Genomic DNA, 19,992 nt, shown 5'->3' with positions numbered 1-19,992 from the left:
TCACCTTATCTGACCTTTTCTGCTTGACTCAGACATATACTAGATATTGCAAATAAGGGAAACCATGGGACATATGTTTCTTTGGGCCTGGCTTATATCACTTAATATAATTTTTTCCAAATCTTTCCATTTCCTAACAAATGGGGCAATGTCATTTTTTCTGATGGGAACCTCTGAGTTTTTATGTCCTAGAGTGATTATTCTAACTCTAGCTGAGTTTTCTTAATAAATTGATGTACATTTAGTCAGCAAAATCAGCACATCTGGCAGAGAAGTTGAGAACGAGAACTAATGTATTTGAAAATATGTACGGGTTTGATCTGAGTATTGTAGAGATTTTTATCTATTGATGACCTACCTACCTACCTACCTACTTTCCTATCAATTTGTGCCAGTGCTGGAACTTGAACTCAGAATTCTGTGCTCACCCTTGGCTTTTTGGCTGAAGGCTAGCACTCTACTACTTGAACCACACCTTCACTTTAGGCTGTTTCCCCCACCTAGTTAATAAGAGATAAAAGTCTCATGGATTCTCTTGGCCTGGCTGGCTTTACACCTCAATCCCCTGACCTCAGTCCTTAGTAGCTAGGATTATAGGCATGAGTCATCAGCACTCAGCTACTATAGAGTTTAGAAAGCATTTAGGAACCTGTGTGGTTGTAAACAATAGTTTTTTTAAGTTGATCTAAAAGGACAGTGTAGGAAATGCCTAAGTACAAAGTACAAGAGGAAAAAATGCACTTTGAAGCAAAATCAGCTTGTATTGAGGCAACATACTAACAGATATGAGAAACCAGACAAGAAATTTACATTAACTACAAATTGCCCTTTGTATATTCCTGACAAAAAGAATTAAATGGAAGCAGTGTTTGAAAAGGCTCTATCTTAAAAGAAACTTGGAAGAGACTGACTGCAGAAAGCAGATTTGGGTGTCCAGAAAAAAACTCATGGAAATATCTGTATGAGATCTCCAGGACTACGTACAAGGTTCTAAAAAAAGAAAGAAGTTAAAAAACAGAAAAAGGAAAGGAACAAGAAACAAAGTGGCTGAAACCAAGGGATTTCTATTTATCCATCACTATCTTCATTATCTACTTAAATATGCCTTCTCAGCTAGTATAGACTAGCTTCTGGGGGTGATAAGAACATCAGAGCCACATCCTATAGTCCAGTGACTGGTCACATAAAAACGGTTGCAAATGTTTATTGGCCGAAAGGAAAGTGGTATAGTCAACAGGATTTGTAGGGGTCAGGCCAGCATTGCAGACCGTCAGTGTGACCGGTGTGAGTGGAGCATTGCCTTTGAGACACTGAACCTTGAAACAAGGCTTGTGTGTATGTTCTTCCTATGCCAGAAGGGCAAATCAGATCAAAGCCTTCAGCATTTGTAAATATCATGCCTAAAATGGCACCAAACAGAAGAGTATATTTGTTGCAGATACTTAGTGAACAACTTAATGTACTAGCTTTCCAAAGCACTTCTAATAGATGATTGGTATACATTCTACTTTAATGTATAAGAAGCTTTTAAAAGCTGAGAACAGTCCACTCAAGCACTATGATGAGATTAGCTTTTTATAAACTCAATCTCTTCCAGGTATGCTTTCTGGAGAGAGTGGCTTATATATCTTTTCCTTTAAGAAGTGGCTGAAGATTGCCTTTTTAATTTTTCAAATGTACATAATTTCAGGAACTATGTTACATCAAGCTTGGTGTGCTCAAATCCCCCATTCATGCTCTCCACCCTGCTGTGGGGTGGGGTGGGGTGGGGTGGAAGGATCCTGCACACAGATAAGCAGTCCGTAAATGCCTGTTTTTAATTATATGAAACTTCACAGAAACCACTAAATAATTGAGGAGTCAGGACTAAGAATGGCTTCTGTCAGACATGATTTGATTTGTTTTCAGCATAATTCCCAACATGGCTGTTGACTCACAAGATTAACTATGAGCAGAGATTTATGCATACCTTTGTGTGCTTCCTACTTGTTCCTTCTTTAGATTTGAAAATGGGACTTGTAGAGAAGGAAAGATATTTTTTGTATTCCTTGGGGTAACTTGGGAACATTGCAGTTTAAACCATAATTTTTGTAATCCCCTTTCCCCATAGTTAATGAGCCCCTTTTAATAATATTTTTGCACTCTGACATAAAGCTTCAGACCAAACAAATTTGTTTTCTGGGACTTAAAGAAGATGGAATCAGCTGTCATCCCTAGTTGCTTGGTGGGAAAGGTCTGTAAAATCAATGCCATAGAAAGGGAGGTAAGAAACGGTATCTGATTTCTTTTCTCACTAATGTCTTCAGTTACTACAAAGGTATAGGAAAGGGTTGAAAGTAGACTGGTGAGCATTTGGAAGGTGTCATGGGCAAGGTTGAAATTGAGTTCTTAGTCCTACTTTTGTTTCTTGGCTTCAGAGGTAGCCTTGAACTCATTTCTGCGAAAACTGTGTAACAGGGTCCACCCCCACTGCTAAGCCATTTAATCCTTGTAGTAAATTCCTAATTGTGTAGATTTTTATGTCCCCCTTCTCTCCCATTAATTATGATCGTAATGGGGCTGGCTGACAGTTATTAGAACTATAGGCTAGGCACTGTGAATGGGAGCTTTGCCCAATTCCTCATATTGAACTCATAAAACAGCCCTGTGACTTAGGAACATTTTATAGATGAAGAAATCGAGGCACAGAGGCTAACTCTTTCAAGGCTGGAATATGAAGCCAGGCATGTAATTCAGAGTGCACACTATTGGCTACTGCCAACTGTGGAATGATTCCCTTTGTTCCCATTTCAAAGTTGACCAAATAGAGACTCAGGCATTCAGTGGTTTACCCAGTTTTCATCAATAAACAAGGATCAGAATAAGGACTGCCAAGGTTTCTGCCCCTTATTCCAGAATTTTGATGCAATGCACAAATATCTTTGGGCTAAGACTAGACATCTTTACTCAGTTTTGAACTCTAGTATAAATTTAAACAGGAGATTTCTTTCTACTTGGACAGAGTCTTCTTGATAATTCATTAGAGAATGAGAGGATGGAATGAAGCATTTTAGGAACTAGACAGCAGTGACTTTTCTAGCTCCCTAGACCATTGGTCAGATTAAACAGAGATGCTTTATACTCATCCCCATGATCTGTACTTGATTTTGGGGGATGGTGATGGTGGAGCAGATCCTAAGCCTCCTGTGCTTAGGAAAATTGACTGCTCTCATTAGAGGAGCACCATGCCAGCATTCTGTGATGTGTCTGTAGCAGGAAGGAAGTAGGGTAGAGGATGTCAGCTCTGGGAAGCCATGTCTCATAATTAAGGATGAGTCTGTTGCCTCCTGACAGGGATCCTTCCCCACCCTCCTGATTTCTCAGAGACCGTGGAGCAGCTTGGCAGGCCCAGATTGTTTAGAGGACAAAAGGTTATTGTCACCATGCCTGTCATAATGAAATTGGTCTCTTCCTTGACTCCCCCACCTCCTACTCCCCTCCTTCCTCTCCTCTGATAGTTGGCTAAGTGGCTTGATTTACAAAGCCTTTGTCTACCCCAGCACTGACTTGGTCCCTGGCGTGGCCTCCCCGTGCTCTCCCAGCACCCATTCAAGCTCTCACCTTCAGTGCCTGGTGTTATTGGTCCTGGTGCCAGAATCTCCCAAGCAAGGGCCCTCCCCTTACCCCCACCCTGCAGCCCTTTGTGCTGAGCTGCTATTGCAGGGTTAGCACTGTAGCTGGCATTGTGTCATCTTGAGCGCTCTGTGTCCTGACCCGCCCTCTGAGCTGTCTCAGGTCATAATTTGCTGGCAAGCATCTATGTTAGTGACTAGAAACAACAGTTTCTCACAGCTGGCTTTGTGGCACCAGGTCCCTCCTCCTGAGAGTGCTGGTGATTTTGCTTTCTCATGTAGGACCAGTGTTCTTCATGCCCTGCATCCAGCCACATGGGGTAACAAGCCAGCTGGGGGCCCAGAATGACATTGGTGTGGGAGAGGGCTGTGACTTCACCCCTTGGCTTCAGGCCAGATTCTCTGGCAGCTGTTCTTGGGCTGATGGGATTTATAGAGAGAGCAAAGGCCAAAGAAGAAAGGTCTGTCATATGAATTTGAAATTGTTTCCAGATGGTTCTGTTCATGAACAAGGCACACCAGAATTCATCCTTTTAAGCAATCAGAATTCTTCCTTTATGATGATCTCGTTTCTGGGGAGAGGTTTTAAGGAGAGTACTGCCTTGGGTGACAGGCTTTTTAAAGTTGTGCCTTGCCAACAAGGTATCTCCTTTGTAAAAGTGCTTCCTTTGCCCATGAGGCCCACTGTAGGGAACGGGAGACTTCATTGTGCTTTTTTGAGCTTCTGGGAAAGGCAGCTTCCACTAGAAAGATTCCAGAGATGGTAACCTTTTATTCTTGTCTCTTGCAGCTTTTAACATTTTATGACTCTAACTTAATGATGTGTCAGGATAATTTTCCCTCCTCTGTTTCCCTTAAAACGATGAGCAAATCGGGAGATTTTCCATGGGGAACAGAGTGGAGTTAACCATCATTTTCTCCATTCATCACTCCTTACTTTGATGAAGGTAAAGGAAACCTTTTGCATTCTCTGTACACATCAGCCTGTAGCTACATGTGGCTATTTACATCTCAATTCACTAAAGTTAAGTAAAATTAAAAATAAAGGGGCTAGGAATGTGGCTTAGACATAGAGTGCTTGCCTAGCATGCATGAAGCCCTGGGTTTGATTCCTCAGTACCACATAAACAGAAAAAGCTGGAAGTGGAGCTGTGGCTTGAGTGTAGGGCACTTAACTTGAGCACAGAAAGGCTCAGGGACAGAGTCCAGGCCTTGAGTTCAAGCCCCAGGACTGGTAAAAAAAAAAAAAATTCTCCATGTTTCACTAGCTGTGTCACAGTTACTCAGTAGCCATTGAACATTCAACAGCACCATGTTGAAAAAACCAAGCACAGACAGGGAAAACCAAATGGCCTCCATTCTCTGTGGCTCCTGAGTCAGAGGGGGGATGGGCTTCGTCTCATCTTCCCAATCACCAGAATTGTGTTTAGGAATGACTGACTTGTTCTCCAGCTCTCACTCCTGCTGGCCACAAAGGGACCCCAGTTCATCTCAGCCTTTAACCTCTTCTTGCTTTTCCTTTCACTTCTTACAACATATTTCAGACCCTAAGAATCTGATTAAAAGGCAACTTCCTTTCTAAGCCTCTCCATTCTGTTGGGAGTGACCTTTATTCTCTGTCTGCAGCCTAGAGTCCAGCGGAGCCACGAAAGGCACAGTTCCAGTCTTGGCGATCCAAATATTTTCTGTAGAGTAGAATTCACTAGGGGCAGCCCCAGGATGGTCTGGAGCTGCAGGGTCAAGTTTTACAATTACTGTAGATATAACCTCTATCTTCTTCCTAGCTCTTCTTCAGTGCCCTCTGACAGCACGTTCGGGCAGGCTGACAAGGCAGTGGATGAACAGATTGAGAAATGCCGTAGAATGCTCTGGGAAGCCAACTCCAGAGTAGCACTCGCATTTAATACAAATTGATTTATTGAATCAAGCACAGAAACCCTGTTACAAAAACCCCAGGCTTCCTCCTCCCCGTGACCACCTAATAAAGCTGCCCCAACTGACACTCCTCATTAGCTTTCCAACTACTCCCCAGGCAGTTTTTAAAGAGACAGTATCCCTCTTTGGGGAATGAATTTATATGTTAGCCATGCTTGTGGGTCTAATTAGCTCCAGAGTCTGTAGTCAGTAGTCTTACTTGGAAAGCCTGCATTTCGCAACAGCTCCACTCTTGAATTTTAAAGAGTAATTGAAAATTCCAAACTCCATGCTTCCCCCCCACTTTTTTTTGTCTTTAATCATTCTGAACCCAGTCTTTGGAAATTTACCTACAGATGCCTCTGACTTGTATTTGGGAGGCACAGAAGGATCTTTCAGTCACGCCCCAGTGCAAATCCTCATATTACTGTTGTGCCACAGACCACACTGGCAGGCTTTTTAGACTCACCAGAGAAATATCACATTCTAATTTTATAATTACTTCACAAGAAAGCAGGCCTTTCCCTAGTGAAACCTGGTACTCATTTCCTCCCAGCAACTCGTATTTTCATAATTTAATGATTATGGGCCACCTTGGCAGCAGTCTAATTGGCTGAGAGCAATCTGAAAATCTGACAGAGAAAGGGAGAGGATGGTTAACATTTCAGAGAACGTTAACCCCTGAGCCCTCAATGGATTATCCATAATGGGGATTGGCTAGAGCAGGGATTAGGTACCCCAAATTCTTCATTGTCTGCCTAAAATTCCAGTGGGGGCTGGGACTGCGGTCACAATAGGTCAACCCCACACGGAAAGGGGGCTCTCCCAGGCTCAAAGAACCCAAGATGATGGATGGTTATTTGCAATGTGCATGTTCTGCATCTTTTCAAGATTTGCATCTCTGGCTGCAGGAGCAGGAGGGAAGAAAGTTGGCCCTGTGGTGTGCAACACATCTCCTGACACTGATGAATGACTCCCCACTCTCTGCCCAACGCAGGAGGCCACAGGAAGCTATAGGGTCTTTACAAATGGTCACCAGCCAAGAGAGATGGGCTTTGCCAGGCCATGATGAGAGGAAAGAAAAGCCACACCTCACCAGCTCGCTCCCTGTTGATGAAGCACCCACCCAGCACACATGTATACCCACAGGCTCTCACATCTCTGCTTCAGTGATAACTGGATGCCTAATGTTTCCAAAGTAGTCAGACTACTTCCAAGGCTGTCTTTCTCTCTTAGACCCTTTGAACAGTCACGGCATTTACCTGTAGCCACTGACATACCCATGAGCAGAGTGTATGTACCATTCATCCCCCATGACTAATACGTGGGGGTGCACAGTCCCTATACAATGGTATGTAACTCCCAAGTCATAAGGGAAAGTTTTAGAATATCAAGAGCTTACAAAAATCTCCATTGAAGAGGAAGTGTACTTTGGGCCATTGGACCCTCCAGGGCACTCATTTATATTTGGCACACCTTGCTTGTACATGTGTGTGGCATAGGAGATAGTAAGTAGTGTTAAAACTGGGATAGAAAAGCCAGACTGCATGACTGGGTGAGTTCCCACCTGTTCGGCTTGAACAAACCGTGTCACTGCTGGCAGTTGTGGTTTCTCCATTTATAAAATGGGGCTAATTATAGTTGCCAATAGTCATGCAAGTTATTACAGCAGGTGCCTTAAACAAAAAGCCTGGCATGTAGTAAGTACCAGATGAATGTCTAATTCTATAATCTTTACATGCCATGGATGGTAGAAGGATCCAGAGGCTTATGACATAGTGTGTGTTTGATGCTTATTCCTGAGGTAATGTGAAGCTAGAAACCAAAAAAAGACTAGAAAGGTGGTTTAGTGATGAAGCTTGAGGCATGCTGGCCCACACGCACGGCCGATGCCAATGGAAGGATAGCTCAGCACAGAGGAGGTGGGGCCTGAATGTAGGTGAAGAAACACCATCAGGACGGCCAGGAAGTTGTGTCATGCCTCCCTCTGCCTCGGCATTCATTGATTGGGTGTTTTCTGTTTTGTCAGCACTCCCCCCCCCCCACGCACACCTTTATTCTTTTTTTTGGGGGGGGGAGTCCGGTTGTGGGCCAGAACTCTGGGCCTGGAGGCTGTCCCTCAGCTCTTCAGCTCAAGGCTAGCGCTCTACCACTTGAGCCACAGTGCCACTTCTGGCTTTTTTCTTTTTGCTTTTGTGGTGCTGAGGAATCGAACCCAGGGCCTCAGGCATGCAAGGCAAGTGCTCTACCACTGAGCCACCTTCCCAGCCCTTTATTCTAGTCTCTATGATGTTACTAGGTGATTCAGTACTGGCACCTTGGAAATTTATTGAAAACTACCATTTTACCTTTAGAACTATTCTTAAAGTCCCAGTGATGGGGAAAAGAGACTGTTAGAACATAGACAAATTTAAGAAAATAATAACAGGCTGCTAAAAAGTTCTCAAAAAGAAAAAAAGCCCACAGTAGTGATAGCAAGAATGGTTGGTTTTGGGGGCTGGGAAGGTGGCTCAGTGGTAGAGGGCTTGCCTTGCATGCCTGAGGCCCTGGTTTTGATTCCTCAGCACCACATAAGCAAAAAGCCGGAAGTGGCGCTGTGGCTCAAGTGGTAGAGCACTAGCCTTGAGCTGAAGAACTGAGGGACAGTGCCCAGGCCCAGAGTTCAGCCCCCACGACCAGACCCCAAAATTTTTTTTTTAATTAAAAAATTTAAAAATTAAAAAAAAAAGAATGGTTGGTTTTGAGAGGGGAGATTGAGCTTGGGAATAGCTTCATGGAGAAGTAAGACCTTAGTCAGGAGTAAGGTTTTGGGAGAGTTGGGGACTAGAGAGATAGACATTGAGCCAAGGACCCAGAACTAGCAGAAATCTAGAGGGGTGAAAATAGAATGTGTGTTTTGGGAATGTGGAAGCCAAAGATAATATTACAATGTCTTAACCAACATCATAGCAGAGGAGGCTCAGCTGGGCTGCAAGAGGGGCCTAGAAGCTCCCTGCCATGCATGGCCTTAACCCTTTATTGATCACTGCATCATAGAGACTCCCAGCAGGGCCCTGAGAAGCAGATGGAGAGCATTCACAAGGCTCAAACAGTCCTTTGCCAGCCAAAAGAGAAAGATGTCAGTGTTTTGACCTAGATAATAATCCTGCTAGGAGCCTCACAGAAGTGACTTGCAGGAGGAAGTGCTGCCATAGAACAGGGTGAAAATGAAGCCAATGGTTAAGCTCAACAAGTAGATTGGAGTCAATTCTTGGGGAATGTTGAATGCCATCTGCAAATAATAATGAAAGCTAATAATAATAGGCTGTGGACTGACAGGTTTAGTAACCTGTCATCCAGATCCCTGCCCCTGCCTCCAGGGATTCAGGCACACCCATCACTGGGGTAGGGATGGGGGGTGGTTCACCTTCCCCCATGAAGATAAGATGCCAGACCCTACCATCTACCATGTGGCCAAGATGGTGCCGGCCAGAACCAATCTTCACTTCACTTCACTTATGCAAGATTTTTCATGGTTCTCAAGACACAAAAACTTGGAATGCATCAAGGCTTGCTTTGAGGTACTTTGTCCAATGTAGAATTACCCACTTCGGGACACTTGAATGGAAAAAATTTTAAAGCTGTGTCACAGAGTCCCGAGTGTGGCTTCTCCTAGGGAGGGGGTGTCTGCAGAGCCCCTTGCTCAGATACAAATGCCAGGATAGTCAGCACAGGAGAAGCTTTGTAAGTAAGGACTACAGGGACCAGCACAGAGGAACTGGCCAGTCCAGAAGGAACCCTGACTGAAACAATCTATGTACTGGTTTCTCACCATCATTGTAGCTGTGTGGTCAATTTTGATCATCTCCTGATTTGCAGGAGATGATTGACTTGTTCTCATGCAATATATATATATATATATATATGTGTGTGTGTGTGTGTGTGTGTGTGTGCAATAAAATTCATATTTGTTTCAGAATGAATGGCTCCTGAGAAAGTAGAAATCACTCTCCATTTGTGGTCTCAAATGGTGTAAGGGTCTCTGATTCAGATGCTGGGGGAGCGCTAATGTTACTGGTGAAAATATGAAGCTCTCCTAGTGCTTATACTTTATTTAGCCAGTGTTAACGTACCTCAAGAGGATAGTGATGATTTCCAAATCTGGAATTTCTCTAAGCATCTTTCAAAATGTTTTATGATGAAGTATTATTGATTCTGTTTTGCATGCTCATGATTTTCTTGTTAGTTGTGTTTTTTTAGTGACTGGCACGAGGCATTTTCTTCCCTTTTTTTCTTACAAATTCTTTTCTTGCTACTAAACTTGGACTTGTGAGTCAAGAGATGACCTTTAGTTTATTTAACTTCATTAACCTAATACTTCTGCTAGTGGTTCCTGGCACCCAATAGGTTTTCAGCAAATAGTGGGTTCTAGTGGGTTCATTGTTTTGATCTGCTTTGACAAAATCTACTAGCAGCAAATCCGTTCCTTTCCACCAAATTTCACCATGGGTAGAACTAGTTAAAGGTTATAAAGTCATTATCCATGTTTCAACAAGTTCAGTAACAGAGATTAGAAAAAAAAATAAGTATATATCATAGGTAAGGGTAAATCTTTTTGTTTAAGATGTATGTGTATGTATATGCTGCGTTCTAAGTTTGATATGTCTTACCACTGATTCCAAAGTGTGAAATCTCTGGTCTAATCTAGTCAACTTCCCCAGAGCAAATAATAGACTGCAGCAAGATGAAAGCTCTTTTGCCTCTTGCTTGCCACATATAGGCCTGACGGAGGAAGAGAAGGCCCTAGGCCCAAAGAAAGGAAGGAAGGTTTTCCACTCCAGAACTCCAGGCTGAGTCTGAGGCAAGCATGCCAATGGAGAAAAGAGAGGAGGCAAGCATTTTCCCAGGGACTGTGAGTCAGCCTTTCTAAGCAGGAGATACCCCCAGGAGCAGAGCTTAAACTCCATTGTGAAAAACATTCTTGGAAAGGCCATCAGGCTCCCCCTTTCCTGTGGCTAAGGAAATGTGGAGGTTTTCCTCTCATCACATGTAACCAGGTGTCTGTAAGTTAGACTGCTGCCAGTGGTTCTTAGTGAGTCAACAGATAAGAATCTTATTCTGACAAGTCAAACATACTGTGTGTGCCAGGATCAAAGTGTTGGACTGTGAGCAAAGATGTATCCACTTGTTCAGCACTTAGTGCATGCAGCCATCATCTCATTTAAAAGACACTCAGGGACCAAAGGAAGAAAGCAAGACAACATTTGTTTGGAAAGCCTCAAATCCACCCCACTGAGGAATTTTTCCAGGGATCATAGAATTTAGAGGCCTGTTGAAACTACTAGCACATAAAGTCAGGAGCCCAGCGAGTCAAAATATGATTCATAAAACTTAGATTTGCAGACAACTCTACCTGCTATGCCATTTTGAGCACATAGCAGAGAAATTGAACTTGATCAATAATAGAAAGTGTACTTTAAACCCCCCAAACTAGATATAGGATATTTCTTAGCCCATTTAGCCTCTCTGGGGACACAGCCTCACTCTCTGATGTGAGCCTGCCCTTGTGACATTTCCCTAGACTCACTGTCCCTGACAGTTTAAGTCCATCTTTCCTGCATACCAAGTTTTCATCCACAGGTAAATGTGAGAAATTTCTGAGAGTTTTCAAACTGAATGCTTAAACTTAGAGAGAAAAAAAAAAAAGCTCTGCAAAGACATTTCAAAAATAATTGTAAGACCTACTCAGATAGTAAAATTGTCTTTGTGACCTTAAAAGAGATGCACATCCACTCAGGCATGGAAGAGGAGAGCTGGCTGCCTGCTAGGTCATCTCCAGAAACAGGAAGCATGGGCCTTTGGAAATACAGATGGCTCATAGAAAGAAAGAAGGAAAAAGGAAGCGTGAGGTAGTTGCCCAGTCCCACATTGCTTTTTCCAGGAAGGTCTGAGGAGGTTGGCTATAGAGAGGTGAGTCAGGGGGAAGAGTCTCTGCAGACACTGGACTCCAGAATTGCTTAGCTGGGGTCATGCCAAACTCTGAAATGCCTCCAGCGTCATTTGGGCCCCAGGCACATGTCTGTTTGGACCTGCCAGGACGGGGTGGTATTGCCTCCTGGGTGTCCTGAGATTTGAGCTGCTGTTGAGGCTTTGTCCTAGAAAGGCAGGAACGGGAGCTCACGACCAAGATGCTTCTGCCACCATCCTCCATCCAAGTCTGTGGAGCCCTGTGGAAAGTGCCTGCTTGGGGCTAGGACTTGATTTCTGCTGTGAAGAAAACAAGATAGCCTGTGTCTTTCCTGTCCCTCCAGGAGGGACTCTGGGTTTCCAACTAAAGGAGGGAAATATCTCCAATTAAGACTATTTCAAACTAACCTAGCAATATCTCCTTTCGATGGTTATGTCTGATTCATCCTTCTGAGATCTCAGGCTTCGCATTAGACCAGATAATGGACTTTTCTAGATAAAGTTGCATGTGTACTCTCCTTCATGCTTTAATATCTTTAGCTCAGTTATGTAGCAAGGAGTTTTTTTATGGATATGTGTTGTGTCTTCTGCCTCTGGTAGTCAACTGTCTGACTCCACCTCTGATCTGAAAAAAATGGTTGATTTTGGGTATAATGGTCCATCTTTGTGATACCAGAAGTTGGGAAGGTAAGGCAGTATGATTACAAGTTCAAGGCCAGCCTGTGCTACATATATCCTGTCTCAGAGAGAGAGGGGGAGAAAAAGAGAAAGACAAGAGGGAGGGAAGAGAGAGATGGAAGAGGAAAGGGAGAGGAAGAAGAAGAAGAAGGAGGAGGAGGAGGAGGCGGAGAAGGAGGAGAAAGGGGGAGGGGGAGGGGGAGGGGGGTGGGGAGGGATGGGGAAGGGGGGAAGAGAAGGAAAGAAAATCAAAAGAAAAAGAACGGCAAGTTCCTATGAACTTAAAAGCCACAGATATATTTTCCCATAATCCTGTAAGGATTGTTGTAAACTGTCCTGTGAAGAAGTTTCTAGCTGAAGAAGCAAGTTCATGGAGGCTTCAGTGCCCTTCCCAAGTTCCACAGCAAGTTCATGTGAGGATTGCAATGTGACTTGGAAACTTCTGACTCCAAGCCTAGTATGCTTTAACACACCACAGTAGACTTTGCCAGGAGGGAAGAGAGAGTCTAAGCAGAAACTTCCCCAGGGGGGAGAGGCATCTAAGGCAATGTCGAGAGATTAGTGGAAGAATGTGACTCATTTGTCCTTGTCCTTGGAACTGTATGAGAGGATTGTTGAGATTATCAGTCCCTGAAGGGAGAGAGTCCTTTCATTCCCCCAGATAGAATCATATTCTTTTTAATGACTTTGAAGTTTTGCTAAGGAAGTTCAGTCTTAGGGGCTCAAGTGGTTTTCCTCTTCCTCTTTCTAGTGAAAGGTCATGAGTTAGGAGAGAAGAGAGATCGTGAGAAGTAGTCTGTGGACGATGCAAAACATGAACTCTGGGCTCCTGGCCTGAGTGAAATTGTCAAGCTGAGAGCTCTGGTTGGGGATGGAGGGATGCAGCAATTACTAGGAAGGACTTCCTCTTCTGACTGCTTCCTCCTCTACCTCCTCCTCCTCCATTTCCACCTTTTCCATCCTATTCCAACTGCTTCCTCCTCTACCTCCTCCTCCTCCATTTCCATCTTTTTTTCCTTTCTTTCTTTCTTTTTTTTTTTGAAAGGGGGTCCTGCTATGTTGCTGACACTTGAGCCCCTACCTAAAAAGTAGCTGAAACAAAAAGGTTAGGGGAGCATGACTCCAGTGGTAGAGCACCTAACAAGCACGTGGCCTTGAGTTCAAAACCCAGTACTGTACTGAAACAGAAGGAGGAAAGAAGAAAAGAGGGCAGGAGGGAGGGGGGTGACCGAGAGCAGAGTTACAAGTACAGCACAGGAATAGAATATAAGACATCCAAGGCCATGAAGCCCAGATCAAGGAGGGCCTTGTGGATGTGTTATACAGAAGAGGATGGTGGTTCTGCTTTGTAAATGTGTGTGCAAGTGGGAAAAAAAAGTTCTTTGGGAAGGTAGATATTCATTGCTTTCTTTGCTCAGTCAACTATTTCTTGGGTACCCATTATATGCTGGGTACCCTTGTAAATTTCCATAGTGACCAAAACAAAAGTTCTGTCCTCACACAACTCAGGGGGATTGAGAGAACAATCGAGAAAAGAAACATAATAAGGAAGCAAAATATTTTAAGTATTAAATGGTGGTAGATACAAGGGAGAAAAGTCTAGCTAAATAAGGACTGAAGGATGTGGACCTTGTGGAATCAGGAGCCGCCTCCGATTCACTGGTAAGTTAAGTTCAGTTAGTTCCCCACTGGATAGTGTTTACAGGTTGCTTAATCATGGAAATAGTGCACATGGGTGTACTTTGACTAAACAAGAAATTTGAGAATTTCTTCTCTGAGCCTGCTGGATAAGAGAGAGAAATCCAGAGTGGATAATGGCTCTGTTAAGGTTTCCTAAAGCTTGGTAACTATCCCCAAAGAGTCTCCTCCGTGAGGCCAGCATCTACACGGAACCGTGTTTTCAGCTCTTTTCTAAATCCTACATGTTCCCACTTTCAACATTAATATTTCATTGCTTCTACTGTTGAGCCTACCTTTAGTGCATTTTGACTAGATAGAATTCTGGTAAGCTTTTTGCCATCTACTGTTTGCGTTCAAAAGGAAATTGGTGGGTTTTTCCCATGAGGCAGAACCATGATACTGAATGTGGTTTTTCGAATTGCAAACTTTTCCTCTACACATCTCCAAGAAATGTTGATAGCTCCTGCAGCTCAGCCTGCAGGAAGGTCCGTAATGGCTTGGTCCATTTGGTGTCTTATTTCAGGGATCTAGATAAAGATGGCAGAGAGACTTTTCAAACTAAACATGTCAAAGCATAAGAGAGAGCTCATATTTTGAATAGAAGGAGCTGAATTCCAAAAGCTCTGGGTGGGCTAGAAAAATGGAATTAGCAAGCTAAAATTAGTAAAAGCAACAGCATTCTCCATTCACAGTCAAATATCTACTGCGTCAACATAAACTAGAAAAGGAAATGAGCCAAGCCAAATCTCTTCAGGTCTTCCTTTTTTATGGACCGAGGCCTATTTTGTTTATATTTAGCCTTGTTTGTTTTTATTCATATTCTCAATAACTGCATAATACACATATATCTGTCATTGTTTTCTGTTATAATAAAATTGTTTTCTGTTATACAATGTCTCATAGACTCTCTAGTTTTAGTTATTGAAGTTTTTTTGTTTGTGTGTGTGTTTATTTATCCTGAAAAGTCAGGATATTACTCATGCTACACGCACAACCCCCAATACATCCTGCATCATTCTTCAACACTCTTGGGTGTGGAAGTACACTTACTTTTTTATGATGAGTTGTGCTTACGACCCAGAAGACTGAGGGGGAGAGAGGGTTGTATTTTCTCTTCTTACAGTTATTATCCTTGCCATTTGTTGCTGTGGAAAAATGAGGGCTCATATTTTATTAAAATCTAACACTGGTAAAAAGCAGAATAAATCTTGCTCTTTCCAAGGTTGTCACTTCTGTTTTTAATTTTTTGTTGTTCCTGAAGATAGATAAGCAGAAGCTAAAATATAGTATTAAAATTTGTATTTGCTGGATAAAAACTCCAGGAAGCGTGGCTGTCTTTCAGAGCTATTGTAGCATAGAATGCATGCTCCAGAATGTCTCTGCCTTGAGAGGAGTCAATGGCTTAGGCGTGTGGTGGTCTCAGAGAACAGGGTTGTCACTGCCCTTTTAAAGCTTTAAGAGACTCTTAGTCGACACTGAGTGAGCTCTAAGTAATTTCCTGTCCTTGATTCTGGTCTACTTACCTCTGCCTCCTTCCCAATACCAAACATCTGTTCCTGGATCTCCAGGCTAGTCCTTTTTTCTATGTGTGGTTCTCACTGCACACTCTCAGTCTGAACCATTCTTCTCTGTCTCCATACAGCATCCAAAGTCCCGTTCATTCTCATTTATAGATTTTTCTCAGGCCATTTTCTTCCCCTCCATGAAGGTATGCATCTGTCTTCTTCAGGGTCAAGATGGTTAGGGGCTTATTGCTTAACTCACTTAAAAGCTGATTTGACTGATGTTTGTACAGCATCAGGCACCTTCACCTTGTTGGCACATTGGCATTGGCTGGAAGACTTCAAAAACTCCTGATAGGGCTGGGAAGGTGGCTCAGTGGTAGAGCGCTTGCCTTACATGCCTGAGGCCCTGGGTTCAATTCCTCAGCACCACATAAGCAAAAAGAAAAAAGCCCGAAGTGGCGCTGTGGCTCAAGTGGTAGAGAGCTAGCCTTGAGCTGAAGAGCTGAGGGACAGCACCCAGGCCCAGAGTTCAGGCCTCACGACCGGACCCAAAAACAAAACAAAACAAAAAAAAGAATGCAAGTTTGTAAAAAGTAATATATAAGGCTAGAAATGTGGCTTAGTGGTAGAGTGCTTGCCTAGCATGCATGAAGGGCTGGGTTAGATTCCTCAGTACCACATAAACAGAAAAAGTCAGAAGTGGCACTGTGGCTCAAGTGGTAGAGAGCTAGCCTTGAGCTGAAGAGCTGAGGGACAGCGCCCAGGCCCAGAGTACAGGCCCCACGACCGGACCCCCCCCCAAAAAAAAAAACTCCTGATAACCTGAGTCTTACTCCCTAGAGGTTCTGCTTTCACTGCTGATGCCTTAGCATCAAGATTTTTTTAAGCCCTTAATTGTGATTTTGTATGGAGCCAAGGTTGAGAACCACTGGTCTATAAACTCCAGCAATCCCCATGCTGGGGCAAGCTTCTAATAATAGTTTTACTTATTCCTCCAAGTGACTTATATACCGCACTGTTTAAAATAGTTCATCGGAGTATATAAAACATCAAAGTGGTTATTTCCACTTTGAGTTAATTTGATAGGTTCAGGGAAAGGAAATAGTATAGATCCTTTCTTGAAAATTCAATTCCTAGATTACCTCCAGGCTCACTTGCCAGGAGTAGCAGCAACAACTGGCTTTATTAGCTCTCAACATGCACTACTTCCTGAGTCCTTCCGAGTACTTCCTGAGTCCTGCATGTTACCCCTTTTTAGTCCATGGAACAGCCTTGCCTGATTACTGAAGTTCAGAGGGCACATCCACTCACCAGGGCCAGCCTTGAACCTAGGTGCATTTGATGCCCAAACCTCACATGTTCTCTGCCCCTCGCTCCCACCCAGGGAAAGAACAAAGTATCCAAGTAGACTTCTGGACAAAAAGAGTACAGTTGCTTCAACTTTGGGATTGCTTTCTAAATTAGATTGCATTCTTTTGTACATCAAGGGCTTCCATGAATGTGATTTCAGCATTGCTTCCTAGCTGTCTTGTGTGTATAAGAGTGGAAGACCATTTAATAAATTAGTTTTTCTTATGCACTCAGGAGTCATTATGTTTTTAAAACATCTGTATCACTTAACCTGTCCCATCTTTTACTTGTTCTTCTTAATAACTTAATGTTAATTATCTACTAAATACAGTGATAGTTGCACTAACACAGGCTCTTAAGTGCAGACATAGGCCAAGTTCTTCACATCATGTATTATCCTCATTTTTATAGATGAGGAAGCTAAAAATGAGAAAGGTGACACTCTTTGCACAAGGTGATATAGATAATAATTGGACATCGTGTTTGTTTTTTAACTTGTGTATGAGCAAATGACTTACTGGCAATTGAATTTAGACAACCATGTCTAGAATAAACCATGAAGCATAAACTGGATTTTTTTTTTCCTGTGTGTCAAATGGCTATCTAAAAGCTATTGTGAAGCAAAGAATTTTCTGTCAACCTTGAATGCCATGCTAAGGTCACACAGGCTCTTAAATATTCCCTCCCCAGGCATTCCAGTATTGCTGCTTTGATGTAAATGGCCCCTGAAGGTGAGGGCTGGCTCTTGGAGCAGCTTCACACTCCATCCACCTCTGAGCACTGTTCTTTCTCACAGCTACACAGTGAGGAGAATCCAATCCCTGTGGCTAAGTCGCATCATTAATGCACAGACAAGAAACAACAAAAAAACCATCTCTCCTTCTCACTAACTGAATATGCTAACTTCTTTTTTCTCATTCTTCAAACATATGGAGACAATGTTTTCTGGTTTGCTAAAATACACACACACACACACACACACACACACACATATGTGTGTGCACATACACTATTCTGTAGGGAGAATGATTATTAAGAAAGAAACAGGCATAGTGGTGAGTAGATGGTGTCTTGGGGAAAAAATGAAGTGCCAAGCAGCCTGTGTCAGGGCAGGGGTCACTAATTGAGTGTCAACCTTTTTTAAAATGTTGTTTATCCTCCTACAGGGCATACAAAACCATTGAGGACGATGACTTGAAGTTTCCCCTTATATATGGAGAAGGCAAGAAGGTAGGCACACACACTATCCTGGACTAAGAGGAGGGGGCTGTGTTCCTTTCTTGGCTGGCATAGCCTGTGGCAGTCTGTACGTCTACTCAGTCACTCACGCTATTATAGCCTTGACAGCTTAAAAGAACCTCACGTCCATCATCCTTGAGCATCTGCCTTCAGAGTTCAGGGAGTGGTAGGGTTGGCAGTAGGAAGATGTATGGTGAGCATAAGGGACAAAAGTCGATGTTGTGAAATTAACCTCCCCCTCCATTCCATTTGAGGAACTTTTTTGCCCTTTTTCACCCTTTCACATACATCATCTCCTTTTATGTATAGGGCAAAAGGAAGCACGTCCAGCTGGCTGTACCATATCCATTTGGTAGATGAGGGATCCAGGGCTGTGAGGTTTAACAGCTCCAACAGAGCTACACGGGCAGCAGGGGCCAGTGTCGCTGTGCATCCCTGATTTTCTCTCCCTAGCTTGAGTGTCCTCATGTTCTACCATGAAAGTTCACACTCTGCAAGTCCGGTTTTTACTTGCTCATCGAAGGGACTCCAGGGCTTCACTGTAATTAAGCAACAGTCACCTCAACCAGAGCCTGGGTCTAGGTAGGAAAGAGCATCAGTAGTTCCGAGAGCCCCGATGAGAAGCAAACACTGAGTAGTACAGAGCTGAACCCAAAGAAGGCTGTTGATCCTAAAATGAACAGTGATGTGAAATGCTGGAGCAGAGAGCCTCGTCTCTGCAATGGATTCAAAGCTTCCTCAGCTTTGAACCCATTGCCCAGTTAAACACCTGCTGAATCGCTGCATTCTTCCTCTGAACAGTAATACATTTCAACTCAGTGCTAAGAGGTCCAATTCTTTTCAATTCACATTAAAAAGAATCTTCAGTGGTTTTCCCCTAGCATTCTATAGTTTTTTTATATAAAGAAGTAATAACTCACAGGAAAATCAAAGCCGTTCCTCTTGTACAGAATATGTGTGCATGTATGTGTGGAGGGGCAGAACCTCTATTTGTGTGTGTGTGTGTGTGAGAGAGAGAGAGAGAGAGAGAGGGAGGGAGGGAGGGAGGGAGGGAAGGAGAGAGGGAAGGAGAGAGAGATGAAGAGAGGAGATGGGGAGAGACAGGAAAAGGCTTTTTATGGAGAGAACCAAAATCAAAATATCTGACCCACATGGAGATCATTTTATAAATTCCCACCTCACCACCTTGGGTGGCAAATTCTGACAGGAATAAGCTCTCTTCCTGAGAGGAATGTGTGTGTCCTTTGTTACCATGGATTCTATCCATGTCTGTCATTGCACTCAGTGGCCTGTACCTGCAGCTGCAGTTCCTGGCAGGACTGGAATTCGGTGTTGCCTTGCCATCAGCAAGTTCCAGTAAGCTCCAGACCACATCCTGTCACCTGTGTATCTTAGTACCTGCCCAGCCTGCTCCCTGACACAAGGCAGACCTAGGATAAATGCTTCAGTGTTAAGCAAGCTGTTCGACGTTCCCTCCTTTGTGAAAAATGAAACTGGATTGGAGTGTTCCTAGTTTATCAGCTATAGGAATTAAAGGATCAGGGGCTTTCCCAGTTAAGCAAAAAGTTCAATTCACCAAAACATCATGTTCCTTAAGGATTTCTGTTAATTAAAGTTTGATAATCCTGTGCTAAGCAGCTGGCCAATTCTGTCATTAGCCTATTTAAAAGCCACAGTGTCTCCATTTGGCTTTTGTTGGCAGGCTCACCCTGGACAAAACTAGCACTCCACCCCTGTCTGTGGACTCCATGGCTAAATCCCAGAAGTCTCAGGGAAGTGAAAATTCCAGAAACCTGGACTTTCCCCCCCAGGTTTGTGTAACACCTATATACTTTGTAAACAGCTTTAGTCTCTAGCAGGAACATCAGATTCCTTTGGACTAAAACATGAGCACGTACTGTTTCCAGCCAGAGAAACTGCTAGTCATGGAGAAAGCATTGGACCACAGGGGACTTAGAACATTCACACTTAAGAGCTGAACACTTCAAAGCCGGGCGCTGGTGGCTCACGCCTGTAATCCTAGCTACTCAGGAGGCTGAGATCTGAGGATCGCGGTTCAAAGCCAGCCC

At 43.4% G+C, this 19,992-nt stretch overlaps 1 protein-coding gene across 1 annotated transcript in view; it reads left to right on the top strand.

Annotated features, from left to right (window-relative positions):
- Ppm1h (protein phosphatase, Mg2+/Mn2+ dependent, 1H) overlaps nucleotides 1–19,992 on the top strand; it is a 206,427-nt gene that overhangs the window by 156,341 nt on the left and 30,094 nt on the right. Inside the window, exon 7 of the mRNA XM_013018507.1 lies at nucleotides 17,851–17,914. Within this exon, the coding sequence (XP_012873961.1) occupies nucleotides 17,851–17,914 (64 nt within the window). The remainder of the gene's footprint in view (nucleotides 1–17,850; nucleotides 17,915–19,992) is intronic.

The sequence above is a fragment of the Dipodomys ordii genome, unplaced genomic scaffold (assembly GCF_000151885.1).
Source record: "Dipodomys ordii isolate 6190 unplaced genomic scaffold, Dord_2.0 Scaffold3, whole genome shotgun sequence".
In the NCBI taxonomy this organism is placed as follows: Eukaryota; Metazoa; Chordata; class Mammalia; order Rodentia; family Heteromyidae; genus Dipodomys; species Dipodomys ordii.
Note: the sequence above shows the minus strand (reverse complement) of the source record. Positions and strands in the feature narration are given on the sequence as shown.